The sequence below is a fragment of the Cervus elaphus genome, chromosome 11 (assembly GCF_910594005.1).
Source record: "Cervus elaphus chromosome 11, mCerEla1.1, whole genome shotgun sequence".
In the NCBI taxonomy this organism is placed as follows: domain Eukaryota; kingdom Metazoa; phylum Chordata; class Mammalia; order Artiodactyla; family Cervidae; genus Cervus; species Cervus elaphus.
The window spans coordinates 25290986-25313554 of NC_057825.1; the positions used below are offsets into that span (position 1 = coordinate 25290986).

General features: G+C 43.8%; 1 protein-coding gene across 2 annotated transcripts in view; it reads left to right on the plus strand.

Annotated features, from left to right (window-relative positions):
- Positions 1 to 22569, plus strand: part of VSNL1 (visinin like 1) — a 116042-nt gene that overhangs the window by 46769 nt on the left and 46704 nt on the right. The window contains exon 2 of one of the 2 annotated variants that reach the window (XM_043917757.1): positions 2246 to 2412. In XM_043917757.1, coding sequence (XP_043773692.1) covers positions 2251 to 2412 — 162 coding nt within the window. In that variant the 5' untranslated portion in view covers positions 2246 to 2250. Of the gene's footprint in view, positions 1 to 2242; positions 2413 to 22569 lie in introns of those variants that run through there. The other variant, XM_043917758.1, reaches the window with a different exon arrangement.

Below are 22569 nucleotides of genomic sequence, written 5' to 3' on the forward strand. Positions count from 1 at the left end.
TGATCCTTGGAGAATCCAAGTTTCCTTGCTCCAGAGAGAAGCTGACACTGATGACCTTCTAAAGGCCCTTGGGAGAGGAGGTTTTTAATAACGGTTAATCCATTTTCCCATCATTCACATAAACTCACTTCTGAGATTGTGGTTTTGGCAAATCTAACAAACAGGCTTTTCCAAACAAGAGCCTGGCAAAGTGATTGCCCTCTCATCCCTTCTTTCAGTGCCAAAGGACACTGATTCAAACCTTCCTGCTTCTGCTCCTGTTCCTTCTTCTGAAATATCTTCCAACCACCTATCTCTCAGTAGTTGTGCACTGATGTCTTCCTTACAGTTCCAGGTTCAAATTCTAGCTCTGGCTGTATGACTTGTACAAGAAAGCCACTCTAATCACTTGCTCAGTTGTCATGGGGCTAGAGGTCAAGTTTATGAAGTGTTCATACTGTCCACCCCCCAGCCACTGTCAGGGCTCAATAGCTATTATTATTAGGTGAGATCCTAGTTCAAAAATGACCATTTGTACTTCTCTACTGAAAAGAGCAAAGAGAAATACTGAAAGGTTGGGTAATACATCTTTTGATTATCAAGAAAACCATGAATTACAGTTTTCTTACCCAGATTAATTAAATCTGACACCTGAGTACCCACTTGATTTCCATATCCAGCTGTGGAATCCCACAGAAACTTATAATTAAGAGACAGTTGCTAATAAGAGACTTGGAACTTGAAATTAAGAGCAAAACTAAGTAAAGAAATTTCGGAGGTCATTGTTGCTGATCCTCAGGGCCATCTTAACAGCATTTTTTTACTGTGTCATATTCTTCCCAAGAGGAAATCTTCTCCTGAAAGCAGCAGAAGTGGTCTGGTTTCATTACAATGAAAGAATTGTGCAGTGTTAGGGCAGGCTACTGACAATGGGTGTGGAATCTGTTTTAGAAGAAGGTAAAATAATAATAACAACAAGGTATGTGGTAAGATTACACCTCTTGGGCTATTGCAAGTGTAGACCTGCTGAAGGCCTGGTAGAGAATTTGTCTCCAGCACATAAAAGGGCTAGGTCTGCTTGGGTAAATTCTTCTAAACCTCTATCTCCTCTAACAGGAAGGACTTTAAAGATCTTGTGATACATTTCTTGTTCTGGTGACCCCTCGTATTTTCAAGTCTAACCTGATTTTTAAATCACTCTGGTTGATTTGTTTTGTTTTCATTCTTTTTTGTTACAAAACAACAACATTAAAGGGGAAAAGTTCAAATCATCTTTAATTTTCCTTCACTAATTTTGGAATAATTTTTGGTCTTTGTTTACCTACTTATTTCTTAATTAGTCATCACAGTAAATCTGAAAGAGTTTTTTTGTTTTTTTAAATGTGTGCTTTATTGGGAAAGAAATTGAAGATAAAGCAGATAATTAATATTTCTCTAAGCAGCACACAAGATAAATGGCCAAATCAGGGATAACTCTAAATCTAGGCTCTGCCTACCTACACCTGAGAGTGATATTGGTCACACAACCTGGCATGTGATTGATAAATTTTATATTTTATTTTATGCACTATTATTTTTACTTACTAACAGTAATAATAAAAGAATGAAACTATATCAACTGAAATTCACTAACCAATCTTAAAAAAAAAAAAGCCACCCAGAGGTTGTCAACACTGAAGGCAATGTTGTAGGAAGACTCTGAAAATGAGAAGAGAAATAGAGAGCTAATGTGACTAGTAAAAATGAGCTGTTTCCATCTGAAAAAGAAAAAACAGTAGAAACTTTAGAATTAGAACAACCACCATTGCTGATCATGTTTTCAAAGCCACTTTTTGATAATTTGCCTACAAAGCTTTATTGCTCTTGTCAATAGCCCCACTTAGTAACCCTGCAAACTAAATGCAGAATTAGGTATCTGGGCAGTAAGTGCTAAGGAATCATAATTCATAAAATTAGATTATAAACAGTTTCCATATACTTTACCTGAATAGCATAAAAGGAGATGATTGGATTTCCTTGTGGGAGTCAATGTGTGTAAAAGATGACACATGATGAAGGAAGATGAAGTCAATAGCCTTTTGAGAAGTATTTTTCATGCATCTCTTTTCTAGAATATCAAATAGAAGGAAACAGACTTGGGTAGACTGATCAGACACACTGGAGGGACATCCAACCAAGGGACTGCTCAGAACTCTAGCTTGGCTCCTAATCAAGCTTGAAATGATCACAGCCACAGCACTAATTGCATTAATTTGCTTTTCTTCAGGCAGAATGGGGAAACAGAATAGCAAACTGGCCCCCGAAGTGATGGAGGACCTGGTGAAGAGCACAGAGTTTAATGAGCATGAACTCAAGCAGTGGTACAAAGGATTTCTCAAGGACTGTCCAAGCGGGAGGCTGAATCTCGAGGAATTTCAGCAGCTCTATGTGAAGGTAAGTTGTTTTTGAACCTTCTTAAAAAATTGTTCAGGCCAGAAAACTTTCTCTTCATCAACTATAGCTTCACGTGGAATTAAAACTCCAAGTAGCCTATTTGTTTCAACTCTGGTGGTTTTCCACCCCAAAAGAAAAATGGTCACTTTTTTTTAAATGTAAAGGAATGTGTTTTGTTCCAGAGATAAGTCAAGCAATTTCTGAACAAGAAGAGTAATTGTTCAATCAAAACACCAGAGTTCAGACTTTAACAGCATCTGGTAAAGAAGAATAAAAATCTCAGATAATAGTGTTTGCTGATGATTATGGACAAGCAGCTAATTGCATTGTTTGGCTTGTTAAAGGTATCTACGTGTTTCTCCAGCTTGCCTGGTAGCTTAGCTGGTAAAGAATCCGCTTGCAATGCAGGAGACCCCGATTTGATTTCTGGGTTCAGCAGATCCCCTGGAGGAGGGCATGGCAACCCACTCCAGTATGCTTGCCTGGAGGATCCCCATGGACAGAGGAGCCTGACGGGCTAAGTCCATGGGGTCGCAAAGAGTCAGACATGACTAAGCAACTAAGCCCAGCACAGCACACCTCAGTTAAAGAGGAAGTGCATGGGAGGGCTTTTGCAACAAAGGTTCCTTTATTTACAGATAAGAAAAATATATAGATGCCCAAAGCTTTGAATTTAAAAGGAAGTAGGGAGTTCTGATGTATATTAAGGTCAGCATGGATGGTCTTCTATCATTTTATCAAGTTCTAAAATATGAATTCTTCCCAGCATTTTCTGTTTAGAAGTTAAAATTCCCCTCTTGTTGTTTAGTGACTAAATCAGGTCCAACTCTTTTACAACCCCATGGACTGGAGCCTGCCAGGCTCCTCTGTCCTTGGGATTTCCCAGGCAAGAATACTGGAGTGGGTTGCCATTTCCTTCTCTAGGGGGTCTTCCCAACCCAGGGATCCAACCCTTGTCTTCTGCATTGGCAGGCAATTCTTTACCACTGAGCCACCACAGAAGCCATGGACAGTAGACAAAACCATTCCAAGAAAGGTATTTGTACTGCAGTGGTGATGTTTCGGTTTTTCTGAGTTTATTAGTTGTATTGGTTCTAGATTTGGCATCATCTAAGACATTCCATTTTATTTATACTTGGATAATTTGAGGCTTGTGGAAGAAACGCATTGTTTTTCTTTTAATTTTTTCTCACTAAAATACCAATATATAATAGTGCTCTTATCATTTAAATGCAGCGAATACCAATTTGAGCAATATGAACCATCCACATGCATGTATGTGTGTTGGGATGATTATATAAAATATTAAACATTGTCATTCTCTCCTGAAGTTGAACATCTCACATAGCCTTTGCTCCAGCAATACCATCCTGTGCATATAAAAAAGATCTACATAAGAATGCTCATAGCTCCACCGTTCACAATAGCAAAACCAGGAAACAACCCAAATGCCCATCAAAAGGAGAGTGGAAAATAAACTGTGGTATTCTCACACAGTCACCCAAACAGTTGAACTTCAGCAACACTGAAACATTAAGTGCTGAAAGTCAGTCTCAAAATACTTTAAATTAAACACAGATAAGATAAAAATATGTTTCATGGAACTACAAATAAAAGCAATAGAATCACGCAGGAAAGAAAGCGAGAGAGTGATGAAGACAGGATTAAAACTGACGGTTGCCTCCCATGCATAAGAGGCAAGGGGTGAGATGGAAGTTTAGCCACGTGGTTAGATACAGATGGTGTCAGAGTCTTAGCCACAGCTTTGGGGGCTGGGTTTGCAGGTGCTTATTAAATTATTAATTTTATTAATGCAATAAGCACAGACCACTAGTGAATGTCAAGAATCCATGAGTATCATGAATCCAGTGCTGACCCCCTGAGAGTGCGAGGTATCTATAAAATTCTCTCTTTGCATGTGTGTAGAAAGGACAAAAAGTGGCAGGTGTGCATGTTATAAGATCACTGTGACATTTCTAAGACGACCTGAGCCATTGGTTTTAGTGTGTAGAGATCTTCTATATGGAAACACTGAGAAATGCATTTATCATTGACATAAGTAGACATAAATTGCTTTTGCACAGAAAGGGGATGGTCATTTTCCTAAATTTTTATCCCACTCTCCGTAGCTTTCAAAGTCACATCTTCTATCGTTTTATTACAGTAGTGAGCCTGTGCCTCCACATTGTCTTCCCTCAGCCCCAAGGAAAGTACAAATAAATGAGATTTGTCAAAGCCACTTTCCTACCAGGAAAGGTCATGCAGTTTGTCACTCTGTGTTTAAGAGAGCTCTGTGTACCTCGTTTCTCACTATTTGTTTACAGGGAGAGCAATTTTGCCTTTGAAGAAATAGTTCAAATGCAGGAAATGAAGTATTTTATTTACATGCTGGAGGGACTCCACACTGAAAATAAAATCCACCTCAAGATAAGGGAGGAGCGTGTTAAACATTAAACATCCCTCAGTGTTTTATAGTACCACTGATGTATATGGACCAACATCAGCCCCCGTTTCTACCTCCCCCAGTCCACCCCAGAGTAGACTTTTTTCCAAGAAGGTGAAGTTTTATCCTGGTAGATGGAGTTTAGATTCTTGGCAGATTCTTAACAACCGTATTTAAACTCAGCCGCTGCTCTGGTTATCAAATAGTCAGAAAGAAGTCAAAGTCTTCCTCTCCTTTGAGCGTTGTCCAAGGGCAAAATACAAAAAAGAATCACAGAGGAAATATGCCACTTCTTTCTACAGGGAAAAAGAAGAAAAGAAAGAAAGACAGGTCTGATAGGTTAGAAGGGAGATGTGGTTTATGTAATGAGGGCCCAGGAGAAGGGCTGGGAAGAAAACTCTTCCCTTAATGCTGCTTAAAAGTACAAATGTTCACCAAGGCAGTCTTTATCTTGGTCAATAGGCATTTTTCAATAGTTGCTTCTGTCTCCAGTTGGATCCTGGAATCCAGCTGAGTGAGCAAAGCTGCCGGTGGCCTCTGCCCCTATCTGTGAGGTCAGCCTGGCACATTTACTGTTACTGACCTGACCCCTTTTAGACTTCAGGAGAGTCACCTCACTGTTGTAGAGTCAGCTGTGATGAGAACATGGGGAGGAGCAGGGTAATCAGAGAGGCCCCCCCATCCGCTCCCTGCAAGGCCAGGAACCACTAACCCTGAACTTCAAAAGACTTTGTATGCAAAATATAAAGAAATTCCATCCAGTCTCTCTTTAGGACTGTCCAAAACTGAAGTTCAGAAAAAGTAGATCATTTTCCCAGTGTCACAAGAAGAGTGGCTGTCAGGACAGACATTAAAGATGGGTACCCTGACTCGCCCAGCTGCACATGGCCCTGCCTATCATTTTGGATTCTCTTGGCAGCCTCTCATCACCTTCCCTCCAAGTCCCTCCACCATACAAGCTGCTGGAATGGGATGTGAAAAACACAGGGCTGGGCATGGTCCTTCCTGGTTTGTGGCTCATGTTAACTGAACGAGGCTCGTTTGCCTGACACACGGCAAGCCAAACGCTGAGATGCTGAGGTTTGTGGCAGGGAAAGAGCTGACTCAAGACAGCCAACCAAGGAGCTGATTCACAAAACAGCCAAGCAAGGAGACAGGAGAAGGAATCTCAGATCCACTTCCTTGAAGGCAAAGGGTGTGAGATATTTATATATAAAGAAGCAAGGTTGTCTGAGGCCTGGGGCAAGGTGATGGGCGGTAGAGAAAAGGTGAGTTATCAGCATTTGTGCAGGGGTCTGGGTTACATGCTTCTTCATGGGATGCATGTTCAAAAATGGAGGTGCTTTAGCAAGATCTGAGGGTGGAGAGTTTGGCCTTCTGACATCAAAAAGTCACTCATCAGACAACTGTGCAGGCCCAGTTTTAGGGTCAATGGTCCCTACCTGCTTTCCTCAGCCTGACTAGACAGGAGCTGATGCCAGGTTTCTGGAAAACAGCTTAAGTGCCCATTGTTGGGCCCATACATCAGAGGAGTTATCTATAAGAGTGGTTAAGTACTGTTGTGATATATTACCTCGATATGTGAAACTTGGAGGGTATGCAATTAAAGAAAAAAACAAACACTAAAGCAAGCTTAATCAGTAAAGGCAGGTTACAAGCAGGGTTGTTGTTGTGTTGTTGTTTAACAATCTGTTCCCTTATCTGCTGTTCTGTAGAAGTCAAGGATTTCTGTTAACCCTATGGGGCACAGTTTTGCAGGATTCATTCATCAGTTCTGTAGAGCAGGAGACCCCAATCTCTAGGATTTAATGCCTGATGATCTGCGGTGGAGCTGATATAACAGTAATAGAAAGTATTGATAATAGAAATAGAGTGCAATAAATGTAATGCACTTAAATTGTCCTGAAATAATCCCCACCCCACCTCCTCCCCAGTCCGTAGAAGAATTGTCTTCCACAAAAACTGTCACTGGTGCCAAAAAAGTTGGGGACCACTATTATAGGGGACAGTCAGCTCACTTCTATTAACATAAGACCTGGTGGCTAGCACAGGGCCTGCCACAGAGCAAGCATCAGTGTTTGGTGAGTGACCTGTAAATAATAAACGCTGGCTGTGTATCTCCTTTTCAGGAAGCCTTGTGGTGGAGGCATAAAGAAGTGGCTAAAGGATAGTCCTGCCTACTCTGCAGGAACTCAGAAGCTAATTGTAGAGACGCAGTTAACCACAAGCCAAGGCAGAATGACACTGATGCATGTTGTTGGGGCCTGAGCGGAAGGGAGATGTAATTTCATGATGGCATATTAAAGTAAGAAGTTAATTAATGCAGTGCAAATAGCTTTATCTGTGCCATTTTTCTTGATTCCACTTGTTCAGTCACTAAGTCATCTCTTTGCGACCCCATGACTATATAGCACGCCAGGCTCCTCTATCCTCCAACATCTCCCAGAGTTTGCTCAAAATTCATGTCCGTTAAATTGGTGATGCTGTCTAACCATCTCATCCTCTGTCATCCCCTTCTCCTCCTGCCCTCAATCTTTCCCAGCATCAGGGTCTTTTCCAATGAGTCGGCTCTTCCCGTCAGTGGCCAAAGTATTGGAACTTCAGCTTCAGCACCAGTCATATCAGCAATGAATATTCATGATTGATTTCCTTTAGGATTGACTGGTTTGACCTCCTTGCAGTTCAGGGGACTCTCAAGAGTCTTCTCCAGCGCAATTCAAAAGCATCAATTCTTTGGCTCTCACATGCGTTAATACACAGTATTTGACATATGTGCACTGCCACGTGTAAAACAGATAGTGGAAACCTGCTATATAGCACAAGGAGCTCAGCTCAGTGCTCTGTGACGACATAGATAGATGGGATAGGGCATGGGCTGAGAGGGAGGCCCAAGAGGGAAGAGATACATGCAGACATATAACTGATGCATTTCATTATTCAGCAGAAACTAACACAACATTATAAAGCAACTATACTCCAATTAAAAAAAAAAAAAGAGAGAATGAGTTTTAAAAAGTCATGGGATTTAGAATCTGACAGACCTGAGATTCAATCCTAGCTGTGCTACATTTGCCAGATCTCTGCCTCTCTGAATCTGTTTCCTTATCTACATGATGAAAATAATAAGCCCTGTCCTGTTACCTCAGTGGTGAAGTCCCAAAGGAAAGAAAGGAAGTGAAAATGACTTGCAACCTATAACAAGATGTTTCTGCCGTCATGATAGATGATCCGCTCATTTATTCTCAGGGAACCAAGGTGGAAAATAGGTTTTATGTCCAGTGCCAAAGGCAGTGGCAGCATAGAACAGTCTATAGAGGAGGCAGTGAGGCTCTGTGGAGGTTCGATAGGAAAATGAGCCTGAATCAAATAGTGTTGTCTACCATGTTTCCAGAGTAGCAAGACCCACCACGAGGCCACATCCCTGGCCCTGAGATTCTTAGCCACTGAGTTCTGTGTTTTCTCCAGCACAGTGGCCTCTCCCAGCTCCCTGCTACCAGGCAAAATAAGGTGTGGTGTTCCAGATCTTCTATATTCAGTCCTGCCAACCACTCGGTGTCCTGTCCCCCACACCTCCACCGGCTCCTACCTCCTCAGTCTCTACTGCATATCATTTTGCAGATGGAAAAAGAGATGCATTCTCAGAGGTAACTAAATAGCCAAAGGTTGTTCCTCTGGTTCTGTTCTGTGCTCAGTCGCTCAGTCATGTCCAACTCTTTGTGATCTCATGGACTGTAGCGGGCCAGGCTCCTCTGTCCATGGAATTTTCCAGGCAAGAATACTGGAATGAAGTGCTATTCCTTCCCCAGTTGATCTTCCTGATCTGGGGATTGAACCTGAATCTCTTGCATGTCCTGCATTAGCATGCGGATTCTTTACCACTAGTACCACCTGAGGTCTAGTCCAATTCTCCTGAGCCACTGCTTTTCCACCAAGCAAAAACCATTGCACCAAATTTTCTCCTCAAGAATGTGAAGTGTTAGGCACTGAGGCAGGTGGGAGGGCCCTAGAGTGCCTTTGAACCATCTCTAATCCAACAGTTTGAATTTTAGTAAAACTTATTTACATATAACAGAAGAGTTCTTGCCTAGTGATTCCATGTGTCCAGCCAAGTGGTCATTTCCTGAAGAGCTCCTGTAACTTGGTTATTAGAAAATACCCTTGCAGCTTATCCTTCAAGAGTGGGTTTATCTATTCATTTAGTCATTCAAGGCCCATTTCCTTTATGCTTTCTGTAACATGTTCTCTGTCTTGGGTCTTGCCTTTGGTACTCTCAGGACCTGGTAGAGCTGGAATTTTTTTTTTTTTTTTTGGTATAATGCTTTTCACGTCACAAAACTATGTTTATTTTACAATAAAATATAATTGGAGTTCCATTCAATGAGCAATTTTCAGGGCCTAAAACTTAAGAAATACAAATCTTGACCCCAAAATTCTGATGATATAACTACCCAGAGAAAAGGATTAAAACAAAATTTTTTAAAAAATGCTATCATAGAATCAGGAGCATCTAAACATTTGATGATAAAGACATTTTAATAGAACGAGAGATTTTCCAGATAATAATGCATTATCACCTAATTTGCTAAAGGGCTCCCTGGGTAGCTCAAATGGTAAAGAATCTGCCTGCAATGCAGGAGACCTGGGTCTGATCCCTGGGTTGGGAAGATCTGGAGAAGGGCATGGCAACCCACTCCAGTACTCTTGCCTAGAGAATTCCATGGACAGAGAAGCCTGGTGGGCCAGAGTCTATGGAGTCGCAAAGAGTCAGACACAACTAATTGACTAACATTACACATTACACCTAATTCACTTTATGGTTTTAGCAGTTTACTCTCAAACTGTGCTCTTATGTTTAAAAACCTACTATTAGAAGGAAATATGACCTCAAAGATAGTCCTAACAGGGACACCCATATTTTGAGAGACACTGGCCTAGAGCCTAACCTGAGAGTATCCTGGGATAGACTCCTGAAGTTCTATACACACTGTAATGTAAAAGTTTGTGTCTACACTCTCGGGATAACTTCCTCAGATTTGTTTTATTTTATTTCATTAGTTTGCGGGCTTTAGTTACAGCCAGCAGGGGCTACTCCCTAGTTGCAGTCCGTGGGCTTTTCATTTCAATGGCTTCTGTCGTCGTGGTTCCTGGACTCTAGGTTTGCAGGCTCAGTAGTTGTGGTGGCACATAGGCTTGGTTGCTCTGTGACATGTGGAACCCTCTCAGAGCAGGGATTGAACCCACATCCCCTACATTGGTGGGTGGATTCTTAATCACTGGACTACCAGAGAAGTCCCTTCCTCAGACTTGTAAAGGGTTCTTTGCGAGCTCTCAAAATGTTGTCGTCATCGTTCAGTCGCTCAGTCATGCCCAACTCTTTGCAACCCCGTGGACTGCAGCATGCTAGGCTTCCCTGTCCATCACCAACTTCTGGAGCTTGCTCAAACTCACGTCCATTGAGTCAGTGATGCCATCCAACCATCTCATCCTTCATCATCCCCTTCTCCTCCTGCCTTGAGTCTTTCCCAGCATTAGGGTCTTTTCCATCAGGGTCTGAAAATGTTAACGATCACCAAAGATACTTGTATCATTGACAGGTTGAACATTCTAATTTCCATAACAGCAGAGTTATGGGGTCTCAATGGATATGAGACAAATGGGGAAGATCTCCCTTCTATACTAGACTTTCAAATAAACTTTGCAGGCAATAAAAGAACAAAAGTTTCTAGACTGCACTCTGTGAAATTGTTTTCAGTTTGTTGGGGATGCTTTCCTGATTCATTCAGGGCCCACTATTTAAGCTATATTTTGTCCAGAGCCCCATGAAAATGGGAAGGCCCCATGGGGTGAAATGTATCTGCTTGCCATTCATTCTCCTAAGCACCTATGTGCCAGATGCTGTGGAGGCTCTGGGTCTACAGAACACATCACAGATCCTTGACCTCAAGTTGTTATGATCTGGTCCAATCAAGAAATCTATAGGTCGAGTGTATGAGATGTGTGTGTGTGTGTTTTCAGTTGCTCAATCATGTCTGACTCTTTGCAACTCCATGGACTGTAGCCTGCCAGGCTCTTCTGTCCATGGGATTTCCCAAGCAAGAATACTAGAGTGGTTGCCATTTCCTCCTCCAAGGAATCCTCCTAACCCAGGGGTCAAACCCTCCCTCATCTCTTGAGTCTCCTTCATTGGCAGGCAGATTCTTTGCCATTAGTACCACCCAGGAAACTGCTATAAATGGGTAGGTGAATATATACATACATATATGTGTGTGTGTGTATGATATATATATATAAGTATGTGTTTTTTATATACACACAAACACATACACATATGGTACAGGGGCTATTGTTATCAAGACCATGAAAGACAAGGAAGGACATGAAGGCCCAGGGCGGGCTGGTGGGAAGGAGATATTGAAGCTGAGATTTGGACATGAGGAGCTGTCAGTCTGTCTGGAAACTCCAAAATCCCAGTGACCAGAATCACAAAAGCTAAAATAAAAAATTTTTTTAAAAAAAGAACTATTGTGTTTGAGAGCTCCTTTGCATAATGCTAGCAGGAGGCCCATCTGATTGAGCAAATTAGGTTGAAACAAAAGTACAATGAAACAACACACAACAAACTCACTCACCAAAGCCTCTCGGCAGAAATTTGCTGAGATAATCTGGAAAACCACCTGTTGAAGACAAAGCTCATACCCACCGGGGCTCCACCAGAGGCCTCCTCTCTGGTGTCTTCCCCTCTTCTCCCTTCCTCCCTTTCTTCCCTTCCTTTGTGATCACTCTAAAGTGCTTCAATCTGCCTGGTAGCTCACTTGATTCTCCATGACCGAGGAGCCAGACTTTGGACATAGTGTTTCCTCACTTGAAGCCATAGGAGTTGGAAAGTCAGGAGACCTGACCAGGGCTGCAGGGGGGCCAGCAGTCAGACATGTGGGCCACCTTGCAAGCAGCATTCTCCCCTCCTCGCTGTGCTTCCTGTGTCCTCTGGGTCACGTTCAAGAGCAAGCACCTGGCGTTGCTCTGTCTACTTTGCTGTGAGCCATATGTGCCACACCCAGCCATCCTTCTAAGACCAGCTCAGAAATCTTGTTGTAGCCACATGTTCCCATAAACAAACTCACTCAGAAGGACAATGCAGTTAGTGGAGTGCAGTTTATTACACCGGCAGGCCCAAGGCAGAGTCTCCTCTTAGCCAAGGACCCCGACCAGTTTTTTGTGAAAACCTTATATACCCTAAGCGTATGTGTCCAAACCCACCTCCCTAAAATTCCCTGAAACTAGTCTGAACAAAGGAAAAAGAAAGATAAAAGTTAACCCCTGATTCTTATGTCTTAAGCCTAGGTACTTAACAGTGGACAATTATCAATAGGCTTGTGGTCATACCCCAATAAGCATAATAGAATGTGTGATTCTATTCGGTTACACAGATAATTAGGGTATTCTTTTAGGCAACGGAGAGCCCTGGGGCTCTTCCTCCCGGGGCCTGGTTTTCCAGTTGGTATGTCAAAGTCCACAGTCTGGCCCGAGATGGAGTCCTGCTTTCAAGATAGAGCCCGTTCTGTTTCCTCCTTCAGTCTCGCCCTGGAAGAGCCTCCTTTGATCTCCTTACCCTCAAAGCCAGAAGAATCTCTTTCTCCTCTGAGTTCCTTTGACTTTGATTCATCTGCATCCAGCTCAAGACATTATGGTTTGCAACAAAATTCTGTAAGCTTTTTTCACCTTCTCTCTAAATAGAAGCCTTCTTCATTCTCCAGAGCCTGTACTGCTGTCAGTATTTTGCCAGAATATACTTAAATGTGATGTGATTTAATGAGAAGGCTAGAAGTGTACCTGGCTCTTCCGTCAGCTGGTCTTGTGAACTTGGGAATGTCTTATGCTTAAATGTTGTTAACTAAGTCAACAAACCACTCTGACCTTCAGACTCCTCACCTTTCAGATGGGGAGAATTACTCTGAGGCCTGCTTATATCATGTGAGAGCCAACTAAAGCGCTTTGTAAACAGTGACTATCCTTGCCCAGGTAAGACGGATCAGGACTTGATCTTAGGCACCTGGGCATGGGAAGGCTTCCAGATGCCCAATAGCCAGTCTTTGGGGCTGTGGCATCAAGAGCTGGCTCCCCTATCAGATATTTACCAAAATAAAACGTAACATTGCTTCTCAACACCTGATTCAAATCCATTTTGAAAATAACATTCTTGGTTCAAGAAAAGATTTTTGGGTAATCGGTTTTTGGGGATTCTGCTTGTTCATAAGAAGTAATTAGGAGCAGGCCTTATTAAAAATTTGTTGGACAGAGTGATATACAGAAGCATTTTAATTCCTTTGGGGAATAGACATTACATAAGACACAAAATGTTATCCAGATTGGGCTGGTGAGAACATGGTAATTTTTAGTGAGAACCTAGAAATCCGTTTCCACTTGGAATGTTTGCCAACATGATCCAGGCTTCACTTCAGCATGAATTAATGTGGAAAACAAGAGCTGGGGTCTGAAATCTCAAGGAAGAGATGACAATAAAGTTACAGTTCTGGGAAAACAAGGTCCCATATAAGACTGCAAAGATACTTTATCATGGTGAGACTGTCTCAGGGAATAGTTCGCTATTTCCTGCATGTCTTGCATTAGAGGGAGCATTTATCCCAGAAGAGTGGAAGTGATAACCTTCTTCTGTCTCAAAGTGTGTGAAATTATGTTGAATGGCTTCCACACCTTGGGACTGTGCTTTCCCATGATAGGATAGGTGTCAGTTAGAGAGATAGCAATGTTCATTGCAGCCATGCCATCCAAAGGAATGCTCTTAGAGAATACCTCAACTTCTGCAGCCTCAGGATAAGGTTGGAAAGAGTCCACCCTTCCCCCATTTTACAAAAGAGGAAACAGATGCCCTGGGGTGTAGGGGGAGGGCTGTCCAAGGAGCTGTTTACTAATGGTTCCAATTAATATCTAAAAGGACTTGCCTTAACTCCAGCCTCTGTATGAGGGTTTAAAGCCAGAAGAACCTACTCTCCTGTTAGCTACTCTCTTCAGTTAATCCAGTTCAGTTGCTCAGTCATTTGCAACCCCATGGACTGCAGCACGCCATGCCTCCCTGTTTATCACCAACTCCCAGAGTTTACCCAAACTCATGTCCATAGAGTCAGTGATGCCATCCAGCCATCTCATCCTCTGTCATCCCCTTCTCCTGCCTTCATTCTTGCCAGTACCAGGGTCTTTTCAAATAAGTCAGTTCTTCACATCAGATGGCCAAAGTATTGAAGTTTCAGCCTCAGCATCAGTCCTTCCAATGAATATTCAGGACTGATTTCCTTTAGGATGGACTGGTTGGATCTCCTTGCAGTCCAAGGGACTCTCAAGAGTCTTCTCCAGCACCACAGTTCAAAAGCATCAATTCTTTGGCACTCGGCTTTCTTTATGGTCCAGTTCTCACATCCATACATGACTACTGGAAAAACCATAGCTTTGACTAGACGGACCTTTGTTGGCAAAGTAATGTCTCTGCTTTTTGATATGCTGTCCAGGTTTGTCGTAATTTTCCTTCCAAGGAGCAAGCCTCTTTTCATTTCATGGCTGCAATCACCATCTGCAGTGATTTGGAAGCCCCCAAAAATAAAGTCAGCCACTGTTTCCACTGTTTCCCCATCTATTTGCCATGAAGTGATGGAACAGGATGCCATGATCTTTGTTTTCTGAATGTTGAGTTTTAAGCCAACTTTTTCACTCTCCTCTTTCACTTTCATCAAGACGCTCTTTAGTTCTTCACTCTCTGCCATAAGGGTGGTGTCATCTGCATATCTGAGGTTATTAATATTTCTCCCGGCAATCTTCCAGCTTGTGCTTCCTCCAGCCCAGCATTTCTCATGATGTATTCAGCATATAAGTTAAATAAGCAGGGTGACAATATACAGCCTTGACATACTCCTTTTCCTGTTTGGAACCAGTCTGTTGTTCCATGTCCAGTTTTAACTGTTGCTTCCTGACCTGCATACAGGTTTCTTAAGAGGCAGGTCAGGTGGTCTGGTACTCCCATCTCCTTCAGAATTTTCCACAGTTTATTGTGATCCACACAGTCGAAGGCTTTGAAGCAGATGTTTTTCTGGAACTCTCTCACTTTTTTGATGATCCAATGGAAGTTGGCAATTTCATCTGTGGTTCCTCAGTTAATTATAAAAGGACAATACACTTTTAATTGGAAACAGAGCCAAAGAGGAAGAAATAGCCCATTTCTTTTACAGGGTTGGACTTGAATATAAAAAATCATACCTGAAAAAAAAAATCATATCTGGATCTCTCAGTGTAAAGCCATTTTACATCATTGGATTTTTCTGACCCTTTGGAAGGGTAAGAGGGGCTGAGATCTGATATCATTGACCCATCTTTGTGGAAATCATTTCCTCTCCTCCTGTGGCCTGTTCAGCACCTGCTAGAAGAAAGCTGTCTGGCTTATTGATTATGTACCTCTGTGTCTCCACTTGAAATGGTTCTTGGACCCTCATCTGTCCTTCCGAGGTTGTGATGGAAATTGGGGTCCCCTCCCTGTGACAGCGCTTGTATTGCTGGGTATCATAAGCAGTTGAGCTCTAAGATAGCTTCTCCCCTTGCGTCTGCAATCAGTGTGTTCCTGTCATCAGTGTGGAGAGAATGCAGGAAAGGTAGGGGGGAGGTTCAGCCATGAAACAGGGCTCTCCATCTATGAAATGCCCAAAGGCATCCTTCACTATCTTAGGGGAATCCTTTTGTAGATAATCACCCATAGCAGTTTCTACCAATCACCCACTTTGCCAAGCACTACTGGGTTATATGTATAACAAGTCTGTAACCAAGAGCCCTGAGAGGATGCAGTTTGAGCCAGACTCCCTCACTCCTTTAAAGAGCTTGCAGCCTAGTAGAACAATCCATGTAGAGAGGGCAAAGATCATAGAGAAAGTGATATCTGTGCAAAACCTGTGTAGATGTTCTAGCATAGTGAATTTCTAGATAATTCTTTTCACTTGCCTGGCGATACAGTGGTTAAGACTCCGTGCTTCCAATGCAGGGGACATGGGTTCAATCCCTGGTTGGGGATAATTCTTTTCACTTGCCTGGCAATACAGTGGTTAAGACTCCATGCTTCCAATGCAGGGGACATGGGTTCAATCCCTGGTTGGGGAACTAAGATCACACCTGCCACATGGTGTGGGGAAAAAAAAAACAAACCCTTCACTGAAGATTTCATGGTACCTTGAAATATAGGTCAGATTGGCAGCTGCAAGGATGACAACATTAGCAGCGATATAAGGCAGGGGTGCAGGGGAGCAGGGGGTGGGGTGGCGAACAACAGCAAGCCACTGTGTTGGCTAAAACGCTGGCTCACCAAAGAGATATCAGGGAAAAGTGAGGTTGGAGATGTGAGTGGGGTTCAATCACAGAGAGCTCAGACTGCCAGAAAAAGCTCTGACGTCCTGAATGCTGTGGGCGAGGTAAAGAGACGGCTTCCTGCCAGAATGTGTTTGAGGACCATGGAAATACTGGTGACCTGGTGTTGTCTTCCTCTTAAAACAGCATAATGACGGGATCGGGAAGGAAGAATTATTTTTCATTTCCTTTGTAAATGGCCGCAGTGACTCTGTGGGTGAGGCTGCAGGAGCTTGCGGCGTGCCCTCCAACACGCCTTTGACTTACGTCAAACTTTGACTTATGTCAACGTTAACGGAGTTTTTCATCACGTACACCAGCTGTCCCTTGTGTGTGCGCACTAAACCCTGAGGGGAGCTGGAGGTAGGACTCCCATGGAAGCACTGGGCCATCTGCGGAAGATGATGCCTTCCAAACAGACAAGTGCGGGGACAATTTAAGAGCTCAGTGAGGTTATGGGTCAGTCGGAGATTTATGAGCTCAGGTGAGGAGAAGGGAAACAAAGGACCACGGAGGGACTGGTAAGGCTTCCTGGGCAGAGGGTACAGGGCCAGTGTAGGAGCTGGGGGCTGGGTCCCAAGCAAGAGACAAAGTGGAGAAAAAGTATATTGCCTCCTCAGCACAGGCAGTAAGCAGTAGGTGGATAAAGCCCTGCTCTTGGAATGGCCGGCGCCTTCTGGAATGCTCAGGGGCATTTGGAATGTTCCTTCCCATTGTCTATTCGCCCAGGCAGCCTCTCTGTCTCCTCCCTTTAGCAGTAAAGGCTGACCCCACCCCACAAGACTAGTCCTGTCCTGTCAATCTGGCCCAGTTCCTAGCCAGAGCTGCCTGCTCCAAGCCTTCTGCTTGCTGAGAAAGAAAGTGAATTTGTCAAAACTTTCAGGGTGAAGACAGTGACTCTGGGTGTTCCAGAAAGACCCTCTGGGTCTGGCTGTTACAGGCAGCATCCATGCCTTCAGATCCCACACCCCTGTCTTCTATGGATGAAATTCCTCCTCTCTGAAGACAAGGAGCAAACTCAGTGTGTTCTGATTTGAAATGAAAGAGAAATAGTAGGACTTCCCTGGCTATCCAGTGGTTTAGACTTCACCTGCCAATGCAGGCGGTGAGGGTTTGATTTCCAGTTGGGGAGCTAAGATCCCATGTGCCTCACGACTGAAAAACCAAAAGATAAAACAGAAACAATACTGTAACAAATTCAATCAGTTCAGTTCAGTTCAGTCACTCAGTTGTGTCCAACTCTTTGCAACCCCATGGACTGCAGCACACCAGGCTTCCCTGTCCATCACCAACTCCCGAAGTTTGCTCAAATTCATGTCAGTCGAGTCATTGATGCCATCCAACCATCTTATCTTTTGTCATCCCCTTCTCCTCCTGCTTTCAAACTTGCCCAGCATCAGGATCTTTTCCAATGAGTCAGTTCTTCACATCAGGTGGCCAAAGTATTGGAGTTTCAGCTTCAGCATCAGTCCTTCCAATGACTATTTAGGACTGATCTCCTTTAGGATGGACTGGATTGATTTCCTTGCAGTCCAAGGGGCTCTCAAGAAGACTCTCCAACACCACAGTTCAAAAACATCAATACTTCGGCGCTCAGCTTTCTTTATGGTCCAGTTCTCACATCCATACTTGACTACTGGAAAAACCATAGCTTGGACTAGACAGACCTTTGTTGACAAAGTAATATCTCTGCTTTTTGATATGCTGTCCAGGTTTGTCATAGCTTTTCTTCCAAGGAGCAAGTGTCTTTTCATTTCATGGCTGCAGTCACCATCTGCAGTGATTTTGGAGCCAAAAAAATAAAGTCTGTCACTGTTTCCACTGTTTCCCCATCTATGTGCCATGAAGTGATGGGACCAGATGCCATGATCTTAGTTTTTTTAATGTTGAGTTTCAAGCCAGCTTTTTCACTCTCCCATTCACTTTCATCAAGAGGCTCTTCAGTTCCTCTTCTCTTTCTTAGAGTGGCCGGAGCCTTCTGAAATGCTCAGGGGCATTTGGAATGTTCCTTCCCATTGTCTATTCACCGGGGCAGCCTCTCTGCCTCCTCCCTTTAGCAGCTGTACCTTGTCAAAGTCAAAGGCGTGCCATAAGGGTGGTGTCATCTGCGTATCTGAGGTTACTGATATTTCTCCTGGCAATCTTGATTCCAGCTTGTGCTTCATCCAGGTCAGCATTTTGCATGATGTACCCTGCATATAAGTTAAATAAACTGGGTGACAATATACAATAAAAGACTTAAGAAATGGTCCTCACCAGAAAAAAAAAAAAAATCCTAAGAAAGACAAATTGGATTTTTTTACTAGCCTAGTGCAGGATGGGTTCAGGGAAAAGTGTAAGACATATGCAGTCCAGTTTTGTGTATATATTATTTGCTAAAGGGCACAATGATGGGAGCTAAAGTAATGGATATTATTAAGATTATTTGGGGCTTGGATCCCTCTATCAGATGAGACACAGAGAGCAGCTCAGAATATGTGTTAAATAAGAAGGAGCTGAAAAGGCAGCCTCTTTTGTGTATAAAGAACAACGCTGGAGCCGACGCCACAGTTTGAACCCAGGTTCTGCCCCTAAGATCTGTGAGTTCTTGAACATGGTCCTTCACTTCTCTTATCTTCGCTTTTGCCGCCCTTAAGTGCTTCTCCCTCTCTCTGTTACAAGTGCTTCCGCTAAAGGTGCTCAATTAATGCCCCAGTCACTTTGACCCTGAGGACTGGTGACAGGGGTGCCGAGGTGAGGAGGCTGGCCTCATAGTGCGGGAGAGATCCTTCTGTCTCTGTCAGCCTCTCAGCAGCCTCACGTCACCCTTTGCCCCAGAGCCTTGTCTGCCTCTTTGCGGGGGAGAGCTGTCTTGCCTTGCATCCTGTGAGCCAGGCTTCCCCGGGACCAGCCATCCCACCCCTGTGGGGAAAGAGGGGAAGAGAAGAGATTGTTCCAGGCACAGATGCCAGCCTGAATTCTCCCAGTGGTCGGGGAGGGAATCCAGCAGACAGAAAATTCTCCCTCTCCCTGTGCGTCTCTGCTGCAGACAGTAACAGCCTCGGAGGTGTTACCCTGACTCCAGAGAAGAGCTTTGGGAGGAAGTGAGCTCCCCTGGACAGGGAGCCCAGGTGGCGCACTTGGGGCACGTGTCCAGCCCCCTCGGAGGACTGAACGGGCGGAGTAGGATCCCATTTGAGGCAAAGCAGCCTCACACTAGGGATGGAGGTCGGTGCCCGGGAAGGCTCCTGTTATCCTCGCGCAATCTGTAAAGACGCTGTCTGCTCCAGGGCACTGTCACACCCTGGAGGCGAGTGGAGAGGGGGCAGATTGTCATGATAACAAAAACTACAGTAGAAACTGCACGCTTTAGGTTCTTTCTGTTGTGTTGTTCTTCAGTCACTCAGTCATGTCCGACTCTTTGCGATCCCATGAACTGCAGCACACCAGGCTTCCCTGTCCTTCACCATCTCCCGGAGTTTGCTCAGACCTGTGTCCACTGAGTCAGTGATGCCATCCAACCATCTCACCCTCTGCCACCCTCTTCTCTTGCCCTCAGTCTTTCCCAGCATCAGAGTCTTTTCTAGTAAGTCAGCTCTTCACATCAGGTGGCCCAAGTATTGGAGCTTTAGCTTCAGCATCCATACTTCCAATGTATCTTCAGGGTTGATTTCCTTTTGGATTGACTGATTTGACCTCCAGTCCCAAAGAAAGGCAATACCAAAGAATGTTCAAACTACCGGACAATTGCGCTCACTTCACATGCTAGCAAGGTCATGCTCAAAATCCTTTAAGCTAGGCTTCAGCAGTACATGACTCGAGAACTTCTAGATGTACAAGCTGGATTTAGAAAAGGCAAAAGAACCAGAGATCAAATTGCCAACATCCATTAGATCATAGAAAAAGCAAGAGAATTCCAAAAAACACCTACTTTGGCTTCATTGACTACGCTAAAGCCTTTGACTGTGTGGATCACAACAAACTGTGGAAAATTCTTCAAGAGATGAGAATACCAGACCACCTTACCGGTCTCCTGCAAAACCTGCGTGCAGGTCAAGAAGCAACAGTTAGAATCAGACATGGACTGTTTCAAAACTGGGAAGGCAGTACCTCGAGGTCCTTTCTAGGACAAATCAAACTGTTACTAGGTGTGAAGATGAATGATGGATAGGTGACAAGAGGCAACATTAACTGAATGCTTGTCAAGAGTCAGGTACGGTTCCAAACATAGCATTTTGTGTATGTTGACTCATTTGGTCCTCACAAGGGTGTATAAAGTAGACATTGGTATTCCCCCACTTTACAGATGAGGAAGCTGAGGCAGAAGTTGATTGATAACTTTCCCAGGGTCACGTGACATTCACACCCCATTGCTGGTTCTCTTTACTGGGTGGGTGGATCCTAATAGACATCTCAGAGGACCTGATCCCTACTAAAAAGGGTAGTTTGTATAGTTTACCTTCCCACAGTCTTTAATTTAAAACATCCAAATAAACAACTGATGTGGTTCCCAAGTGCAGACAGGTGGAAGGAGTGAGGGGCCTGGAGTCCAGGAGTCTGTTGGACTGAGTCAAGTTCTTCATTCTCCAAGTCTACGTTTTTTCACCAGACAAGGAAAAGGCCAGGGTCCCTGTGAAGGCCAACGAGGCAGAGGTCTGAAGGTGCCTGTGTTTCCGGTGTGAGAGCTCCTCGCCAGCAGTGTTAGGGTTGGCTCAGTGGAAAACCGAGGAGAGCTGACTGTGTGTATGAGGGTGGAGAAGCCTACTCACTACGAGGAATTGCAGCTTCCTTCTCAGCAGGCTTAATGACTACAGATTATGGGACCAGGCCCCCTACTGCCTGGCACTGACCAGAGGAGACACAGAGGGTGGCTGGATTAAATGAGTGGTAGACATCGTGGGTTGTATACCTGGGGGCCATGGTCCTCGCCTCACCATTTCTTCTCTGCCCATGGCCTACCTCCCATGGCAGAGGCTAAAAACCCAGGTCCATCTTGCATTTGAAATGTGTGCATGTCACCCAGTCCTGGTCTAAGAAAAGCTGTGCTGGAAGCTGGAGCTGGTACTGGAAAAGGATTTCTTCACTTTCGAAGGACCAGTGTAGTGATATTTGTATAGTGCCTGCATGTGATTTCTGGAATTGCTACGGCTAACCCTCAGAGGTGAAGGAAGATGCTGATTCCAAGCTGAACATGGCAGAATGGAAGGACAGAAGGAGCCTGGGCCCTTGCTGATATCCCTGAGCTGCTGACTTGATCCTAAAACAGTGTCTGGACCGTGCGTCATATGGGATAATTAACCCTCTGTGATGTGGGCCATCTTTGGTTGGTCTGTTCCTTGCAGAAGAAAGTATCATAGGAGATTGAAACCGAGAGCCAGGAGCCGTTGGTTCTGGTCAGGACTCCGCTGCTAAGAAGTTGTGTGACTCTGGGCCAGTTACCAATGTCTCCGAGGCATAGTCTCGATTTATTTATTTCATTATTTACTTTTATATTATACTTTTTTTTCTTTTTTTTTTTTTTTACTTTTTCAGACACACCTTGCAGCACACGAGATTTTAGTTCCTTGACCAGGGATCAAACTCGTGCCCCCTACAATGGAAACATTTAGTTTTAACCACTGGACTGCCAGGAAAGTCCCTTAATTTATTGAAGAGGCTACCTCTTTCTCAGAACACTTGTGAAACCACATGAAACTTTTTTAGCCCCACCTCCCACTTTGTTCTGAAGACATATTGGGTTGGCCAGAAAGTTCCTTTGGGTTTTAACGAACTTTTTGGTCTATCCAACAGAAATGAATAAAATAGGGCATGGATAAAAATGAATGAATAAATGAAATGAAATAGAATGAATGGGTAAAATGAATTTTAAAAGGCAAATATGGGGCCAAACTCCACGTTCCATAGACAGAAGAAAGGAGCTCAACATGACTGAGCACAGGAGATGGAGGGACCAGAGGCGGAAGATGGGAGGTAGAGGAGGTAAGCACAGCCTCAGTTTCCACCTGTGTAAAATGATGGGGAGAACCATATGGCCTCTTAATTTCTTCTCCAATACTAAGATTCTGGAAGCCAAGTGGAGCTGTCACTAGATCTCTGCTAGATGTGAATGTCCCAGTACCGCATGTCACTTGACATCATAGCAGTTTTTCTGCCCAACTGCCCTCAGGGGCAGGGACTGTCTTACTCATCACTGTCTCCCCAGCACCCAGTAACAAAAATTAATTGGTTAATAGAACAAGTTAATTAATGAATAAAGGACTCTGTCTTACAGGTTAACTGAAGTGTTTGAAAAATAAATGAATGAAACATTTTCTAGTGTGTAATCCAGGATAATAAACCTA